The sequence below is a fragment of the Nothoprocta perdicaria genome, unplaced genomic scaffold (genome assembly GCF_003342845.1).
Source record: "Nothoprocta perdicaria isolate Ctin4 unplaced genomic scaffold, notPer1 scaffold_153, whole genome shotgun sequence".
In the NCBI taxonomy this organism is placed as follows: domain Eukaryota; kingdom Metazoa; phylum Chordata; class Aves; order Tinamiformes; family Tinamidae; genus Nothoprocta; species Nothoprocta perdicaria.
Genome location: NW_020454683.1, coordinates 1,547,980 through 1,556,822, shown reverse-complemented (window position 1 = coordinate 1,556,822; position 8,843 = coordinate 1,547,980). Strand labels below are relative to the sequence as shown.

The 8,843-nt window shown below is 36.5% G+C and overlaps 1 protein-coding gene across 1 annotated transcript in view; it reads right to left on the bottom strand.

The window, feature by feature from the left end:
* Positions 1 to 1,492: 1,492 nt before the first annotated feature.
* Positions 1,493 to 8,843, bottom strand: part of CEP126 (centrosomal protein 126) — a 31,405-nt gene continuing 24,054 nt past the window's right edge. Inside the window, exons 7-11 of the mRNA XM_026034968.1 lie at positions 7,259 to 7,383; positions 6,886 to 6,952; positions 6,184 to 6,393; positions 3,427 to 3,491; positions 1,493 to 1,763 (exon numbers count right to left, since the gene is read on the bottom strand). Of these exons, the coding sequence (XP_025890753.1) occupies positions 1,668 to 1,763; positions 3,427 to 3,491; positions 6,184 to 6,393; positions 6,886 to 6,952; positions 7,259 to 7,383 (563 nt within the window). The 3' untranslated portion in view covers positions 1,493 to 1,667. The remainder of the gene's footprint in view (positions 1,764 to 3,426; positions 3,492 to 6,183; positions 6,394 to 6,885; positions 6,953 to 7,258; positions 7,384 to 8,843) is intronic.

Below are 8,843 nucleotides of genomic sequence, written 5' to 3'. Positions count from 1 at the left end.
AACAGGCTGCAGATCTAAGTAACCCATCTAATGTGTCTGACTTTTCATCCAGAGCTGTTACAAGGCCTAGCTGTAGCTGAAGGGTGGTATTTATTGTTCCAAGTATTGTTCCTTTCTTCCACGCATTATTTTGAGAAAAATCAATCTTCCTCCAAGCTTCCTTTGTAAAATTTCAGCTATGCTACTTGCTTCACGCGCAGCTCACGTAGCTGACATGGACAGCAGCAGGTAGTTCTCAGCCTCTGATAAACTGATGGCCTCATTTTACTGATGGGCACAGAAGATATGTTTTTTTTTTTCTTTTTCCATTTTTGTCTTCTTTTAACAAGTAGGTTTGTCCCCTAAGCACTCCTAAAGCACTTAAAAATCCATAGATTTCATAAACCACATGTATTGTTGTAYTGATTTTTGTTGCCGGTTGGATTTGTTGACTGGTCTCATACATTGTATACACCTTTCTTGGCATTTTGCAATGTTATTTATTTTTTCCTGAAACAGCAGAAGAGCAAAAGGGAGGGAGTCAAGAAGTTAATATCTAAAAAGCAGTAACTAACTTTTTGCAAATCTAGTTATTATGCTAGTTAACTAACAAAAGGTCTTTAATCTGTTGCTGGACATAAACGCAGAAAGGTTTATCACCAAACACATCAGATCTGTTGCTGTGCTTACAGCCATGTTGCAGATGAAGTTCAAATCGAGGGACCAGTGTACCATGTGGCAAACCAAGACTGCCAAGACCATTTTGCCCAGGGAAGCAATCAACTACAAAGACCTTTGTAGATTCTGCAGAATGCCACTCAGACATGCTCTTACACTACATATGCCCTAGCAAAATAATTAATATTTGCCTCCAACTAGGTATCTTAAACATAGAAATAGGAGTGTGAATGTCCAGACCTCTTGTCCCAACCTCTCCCRATGCATCTCCCCACTAATTAAGAGTAGTTAGAAAGTGGGATACTCTCTAAAGTAAATGCAATCAGGAAAACCAAGAAGGAGTTCTGTTGGTGAGCTGGCTGGGTGCTTATGGCTTTATGTTTCTAGAATAAATACTAAAGCTGGCATTGAGGTATGGATGTTTCCAGAGTGCTTCAGTGTTCATTATCACCAGTGAAGCACTCTGGAAACATCCATATCTCAATGCACTCATCTACCGTGCCAATAGCTTTTACTTTCCTTCTGAAGCATCTTTCTAGTTTCCTGACAATTTCAGCTTGGGATTGTCTACCAGAGGTGCTGAGGAAGAACTAAGGAAGTATTGATAGACATTATTGAGAAAACCTGGAGAAGTCCAACAAATTTGAACAAACTCAGCAACAACTGCAGGAGCAGCTGCCAGGAGAAATACAGTATTGGGAGCATGGTCACTTTTAGGCGATCCAATGTAACTAATGAATAGGGACAATAGTCAGTGAGTAGTAATTTGCAAAACAACACCAATACAAGCACTAAAATAGGAAATATTTTTATTATTTTACARTATTTTACAATAAAGTACATAATGAAGTAGAATTATCATAAAATTGTTTGCCAGTCACTGATACTCATTATTTGACTTACTGCTTTCATCTTTATTTTGCTGACTATTTTAAAATGTCAAATAAAATATACTTTACATAAAAGTCCTTAAGGCTGCATTCTCYTGGAGCAGCTTTTTTATGACAATATCAATATCTCYTCTGCAATTGCGATCGATTGATAGCAGATCCACCCTGATTCTGCTGCGAGTGTTCTGCAGTGTTCACCAAAGGGGTGGACGTATTCTATAATAAAAYAGAGAATGATAATATATATACACACACATATATATTTATGATTATATATAACATATAATTCCAAAAGCATCATTTGATGATACCATGTGATCTRTTTTCCATTATACGAACTATTGTTCACCCTAGMTGGATTTAAAGGTTGGTATTACAGAGTACTATGTCATTAATCTGAAATACTGAGTGAAAATGGGAGAATTAAAGCAGGAAATCACATTGAAAGACATAAACATTAAAAAAAAGGCTTCTCATAGCACCAAATTTGACAAAATCTCTGTCATCTATACATTTTCTGAAGCTAGGACCTTGTTTGACAGATGTTCACTCTTAGCATGCAGAGCAATTCCAGGCCCACGGCGAGATCTGAATCTATGGCTATAGCTGGACAATTGTTTAAATACTTGAGTGTATACTTTTACAAAAGAAAGGTTTTAAATGTCTGTCAGAGCACTGATAGCACCAGAACAGCCAAGAAGAATTCAGGGAAATGTCATGGGTGGTGGGTGCAGCTACAAATCTATAAAGCCTTTTTTTTTTTTTAAAGTATAATAGGTCATGAAGAAAATCACAGAGAAATACATAACATATTTAGACCCAATAAAGGCACTTATGCCACAGTAATTGCTGCAAATTACAAGACYGAAGGGTTATTTCACTATAAAGAATCAAATTTTCAAGACAGGAGATAGATGAGAGCCAGCTGAGGTCCCAAGTCACACACAGCGCTGCAGCTCACAAGAACTGAGTTAATGGACACTCTCTTTTCACACTCTCACTTCAAAATCAGACAATCCTTTGGAATGTAGGAGCTTGGTAACGTGCTGGGCTTTTTCCTTCTCACATTCAGGAAGTGGCAGAAACCTTCTGAATAATGGGCATATTCTCTAACATTTCAGGTAAAAAACTAACCAATAAAGAATTGTATGAAGTATATGATAACTTATCTCTATTTTTTTCCTAGGAGGCTGTGTGTGTGTAATAGTAATGCAAGAGACTGATAATAATTTTAAACACTAACTTCAGAATTATAATMTGATAATTTTAAGTGTAATATTCGTGTGTTTTTTCTTTTTCTTTTTTTTGGGGTGGGTCTGGAGGGTTAAGGGAGATTCCGATCTTTTCCATCTTCTATACTCCAGGTATCCTGAAACTTTTGTTTCAAAGTGATAGAATCCACAATATATGAAACATAAAATACAGTTAAAGAAGAAATGGAAAACCTATTACTTACAGAACGTAACATATCTGCAAGTCAAAATGCGAACGTATTGTACTGCCAATAACTTTACACACTACCATGCATTATCCCCCTCCTTCCTTTCTTTAGGAAGAAAACAGTTATGGGCTCTGTGCAGTTCAAATGACCCTGCCGAATTACAGCTCTGAGAAGGTCCTTAGAATTTACTGGGCTCCTCAGGTGTCTTCAGATTTCAAGGGGAACTGAAGCCAAACACYGAGAGGGTTTGTTACAAATAATCAAAACTTGATCACAGGGCTATAAAGTTTATTAGTGGATTTTTTTTTAACATAAATGGAAATCAGAACATATGGAGAGGCATTTAAGCAGACTAATGTCAATATTTCCAATTATATTTTTCCTRTAAAATAACCCATAAGGTCAGCTAACAGAAACTAAAGCTGAGCCAATTCTTACCAAAGGAGTGATTAGCTGTAAAACACTTGAATTAGATATGTTTCTGGTAATGGCTTCTTGTACATCTAAAAATAACAAAGAATAATATTATTATTATAAATTATACATTTTCTATTATTTAACACAAATACTAGAAAAGAAGTATGATTTTCAGTCAAATAATCACCAGAGCAAGAAGGCTGAACACTGCGGAAATGTAGCTTAATAGCAGTGTTGTTCCTTTGCCATTTTTACCTTTGCCTCTCTTTTCATTGTCCTTTCTCTGTTATTTAAGCAGCAAACAAGAGTGAGATCTGTTATTGCAGAGAATTTCTAAGTGGCCACAAAGTTCTTTTATCCTAATGATTTAGTTAGAGGAAAGTGAACTCTTTTCCCCCAAAGTCAAGCAATCCATCACTTGATGTAGAAACATACAGAAGTGTGCAGGAGCTTAATGGCATAAACCAAGCCTTGGTCTGGTTTAATTCCAACGAATAGGAGTTATTTGAAAGTGTGAAGTGGAAGAGAACTTGGGTAAACTGACCATGGAATGACATAGTTGACAATATTGCGGGACAGAAGTGGCATAGCAAAATAAAGCCAACGGACTTCCAGAAAACAGACTCTAATAAATGAAAATAATCAGCATGTAAGATTTCATAGGAAATAAATTGAAGGAAAAAAGGGAAAGAGCAGGCATCTTGGCATTTCTGTAAGGAGTACACATGCCAAACAAGTTATATCAGTGATATGGAAAGCCAGGAAGTGCAATAGAAAAAAGCCCACAAGTGCTCACTCACAAGCTCCTCATTGATTTCACATATAAGATGGAGCACTAATTATGTCAAATTATGTTGAACTACTGACAATTTGTATGAATTACCTGTGTGACCATATAGGTCAAAGCAAAGACTAAACACTAGATACAGCAGCAAAGGATTCCAAAAGTCATTCCTCACTCAGGTTCGCTGAAAGAAGACAATCGAGGACAATGTTGGCTCACTACTCACTGGAGAGGAGAATTACAAAGAGAGGAACAAGCACAGGCTTTTTCTCAATGTTCTTCACTAAAGCGTTAGGTGTGATCAGAATGCTCATATAATTATCAGCAGCATAAAGCAGGTGAGAAATCATAGAATCACAGAATGGTTTGGGTTAGAAGGGATGGATGGAGTTCATTAATCTGGCATGTAGAGAAAATAGGTTAGAGAGCACTCAAGTGAGACATTTTAAAAATACTTGGGCAAATGATATTCACAGAAATATTCAGAGTTGGCTACAGCAGGCTCACAACTGTACTCATCACCCTTAAGAATTTGTCCATAAGAGATATATTCTAAAAGATTAGGAAAAAAAAATAAAAAGCCACTCTATAAATTAAAAAAAAAAAGCTGAAAAACCCAACAGCCACTTCTACTGAATGTGCAAAAAGAAAGTACTGAAACATATAATCAGACACTTCAAAAGTATCTAGATTGTAAGAAGACAAATAACAGGCAAGAAATGGATTTGCCAAGAAAAAAACTTTATGAAATTATTCTCTTTTCTTCTAGGACAGGTTAAAAAGTTTTGGCAAGCCTTTTGCCACTTGCATTCTGTGAGAAATCTAGAGAGGCTTAATGTAGAGCCAGGGCAAGCAATCTTTTCCCTTGGACAGTGGAATGAGCTTTTGAACACTTCCGCTACCCACTCACTAACATGTAGGATATGATATTCACAAACAGTTTGAAAACACACRTGATYYACAGTCATGGGCTACATGGGAAGAAATCACCATCCATATCCTCCTCGATCTTGGGTTTTTCAAAGCTGACCTAAAGGAGACTTGTAGAAAYGTGTGCAAACTGATGGGAAAGAGCATTAACAGTGTCTCTCGGTAGCCCACTGYCTACACTTGCAGTCTGCACTGCAAGTAGAATCGTCCTGCAGTATGTCCATGTCTGACATCATTCGGTATTTACATTAATGATGTAGATGACAGAATAKAAGTTTGTTAATTCTGTAGACACTACCACAGAAGATGAGTTTATTAAATCTGCAGACACTACTACTAAGCTTGAGTAGGCTGCAAATCTGCTTGAAACTACAGTTTTGAAGCTTTTGGAGTTCTAAGAAAGACAAAAGATACTGTGATGTATAAAAAGAAGACAACTGAAGTGCTGTGTCCAGTTCTGGGCATGATATTTTCAGAAAGAAATGAGTCAACTGGAGAGAGTCCAGAGAGTAACAATGAAACTATCAGAGCTCAGTAAGACAATCAGAGGTTTATAATTACCAATGAAAAGTTGAAATAAAAGGGAAAAYGCTAAAGCTTTCAAATACATAATGGCAGGTATAAAAACAAGGTTCTATAAGTCCACTATAAKTAGGCCAAAAATAATCATTATGACAAAATTTAGGATTCCATCAAAATGGATTCCTAGGTGATGTTGGAATATTTATCTCTTTACATTTTAAAGAATAATTTTGACAGCCATCTGTCAGAAACAACATCTACAATTGAGCTGATCTACTTTCTGAAGGTTTCCTCCACCCACACTTTCCAATGGCTTTCCACTGAGGCAAAGTTTCCATTTTTTAAAAAGAATTTCCATAGACAATCAGGAGAGTTTCATGAAGTTGGTCTACTGTTGGCTACATTTACTGAATGAGCAAATGAAATGAGGTGCAAAAAAAAGAAAGTATCCACAGAATCCTTGTTTTTCAACCAAACTAACCAATCAAAATACAAGGTTACTTAATCACTGTACACAGAATTCTGTTTATTAACAAAYTTACTTTGTAGCCTTTGATCGAGGTGATCAAGAGACTGGAAGATCCTTAGTTCTTCTATTGAAAGTGCACTTATGCCTAGGCACTGAGCCTTGTTAGGAAGCAAGGGTTGTTTGGCTGGTTGTGCACTTTCCATAGCTGCCAGGATTTCATCTTCTGCACACGATGTACCAGATAGGTCCTCTGCCATGAGAAACTGAGCAGTGCTCTCTGAAACTAAAGAGATTGCAGGAGGAACTTTTTAAATGAGAAGAGCTCATAGCATTTAAATATACTGCTTGCTTTTATGACTATATGTCTGCAAAGCACACAAAATTCACATTAAAGGAACAAAGAGGTGGCAAAGTCAAGAAGCACCGTACATAAGTAAGTGGCATAATTAAGATCACTTGTGCATCTGGGAATGTGGATCCACAGCAAGTTCTACCAGCCTTACAAATGGCAGTAACCAACACCTGTCCATATTGCTATAATATAAGTAAATACAAAGAGGAAAGGATTGAAACTTAACTCTATTTTATAATGCTTTTAGAAAGCCATCATATCTTGACGTACACTGTATATCATACACTTTTATGAAAAAACCCCAGGTCTACACAACAAACTACACTTTCTTAGAAACATTAATGACAAAAGAAAAGGGATGTTACATAGCAGGTGTAGTAGCGCTATACTTGATCTATACAAAGAACTCAAGTGTTACTATACCTTCAGCAGATTCATAGGCGTCCTTCATATTTTGTATTGGCTCAAATGCAGATTGAACAGGATCCAGCTGGACAGAATATATTCTATTAAAATACTATAGGAATATTTTAAATATAAATGAAGATAGCTGTAATACTTTCTGAATATTTTTATTATTTCTTATTACTAAATGTAATATTTTGAAGTGCAAAAAAAATGAGCATACACTAATAGAGTGTTTGTGTTCTAGTTGTTTTTATTACCTTCCYTAGTAGTGACAGAAAGCTGACTAAACATCAGAATTGTGTGGCATAAAATAAATCTTTGATATTCCTGAAACTCTTTCCAAGTAGGGGATTAATCATCTTTGTTTAGATAGTTATCTCATATTTACCTCCGTATAATGAGTGGATCTCCATCTTCTAGAAGCTACAGTTTGTCTCCTTTTTTTCAAGAAAGCTCTGTGTTTATTTTCACAGCTGTCAAAAACCTGATTTTGTCTTGTAACAGGAACAATACCTTAAATAAGATGCAGACAAAAGTAAGCCCAAAGTGTCTCACATGATAAAGGTACTAGTAACAAAACTGGTAATGTCAGGTAAATTCTTCTGTCCAAATTTAGATGTTTACCTTGTATATGTTTACTTGTGATCTCTCTGAAAAAAATAATATCTGAGGTTAATCTATTGATAGGCACCCACACATTTAATTTAAGTAGCATGCAAAATGAGCCTTAGCCTCCTGTGCCCATGAAAAGACTCACTGGGAAGTTTAAAACAAAAATTTAGCATGTAATAGTAAGGCAAGAGATCCCGAGCAGCCTAATCCCTGCTTAACTGTCAGCATGTAAAATAGTCCCATGTTTGTCACAGAACACAAAAACGTTCATATTTGTAAATGTYAAACACATTTTTAAAGCATTTAAGCAGCATCAAAAAAACTTTAAATAATTCTAAAATCCAGCTACAGAGAATAATACCTGCCAGCCAGGAAAGAAATATTATTGAACCCTGGAACCTCATTTAAAGGAAGACCCTCATTACACAACAATTTTATTTACTAATTTTGTTTTGAYTTATTCTTCTTTTAGCATACATTTGGCCACACATTGCAACAGGTCCCATTTTTCCACAGTTTCTTCACAGGCCTTACTGAACYCTGTAATATTGCTGCAGCACAGAGCAGTACATGCACTCCAGAGGACCAGTGCAGTCTTTGGTCATTCTGAACGCTTCMGGACAAAACCTGTGGTGCTCTCTGTGCATGTACAGGCAATAGAACAAATCATAGCAAGTCATTAAGCGTTATCTAGAGTATTTAACATAAAAAAGTTTTATGAAACCCAATACACCTAAGCAGATAATGAAAAAGAGCCATGCAAATTATAAAAGRAGGTTAATTATCTCCTCTATAAGAATTTGAGCTACCTAATACTTGAAGTTGCAGTGAAGACAGTATGTGCAATGTGCACATGCCCAAATTTGGACCAATAAGTTTCCTCTGTCACTGAGCTGATGTCCAAGTGAGGACATAAACTGGCAAGTATCTCTGCTGGAGGCATCAGTCATGGCAACACAAGGCTCCCATTAATTTATTTCCTTGTAAAATCGAATAGACAAACTCAAATAACACACACCTAAATTCATCTTTGTAATTTTAAACTAGAATTGATAACCAGATTAAATTTTGTATTCTTCCTCCTTAAGAGGACCTCCTTTAGGGCAAGAATATTCAAATAACTCTGTTTCCAATGGAACTATTGTTAATCACTCAGTAGCTAAATACCTATCTACTGCAGGTAAAACGAGGAACCCAGCTTTTAAGCTACAGAAATTAATCATCTTGCTAGAAAATCTCCTGGAGCTGCCTAAGTGATCCCCAGGGTGATCACGGTAGGTTCAGATGTGTGGGATGCTGCTCGCACACGAAGCAGGATTCAGTTTCAGGAGCTCTGCCCCCAGCTGCAGCCTCCAGCAGGA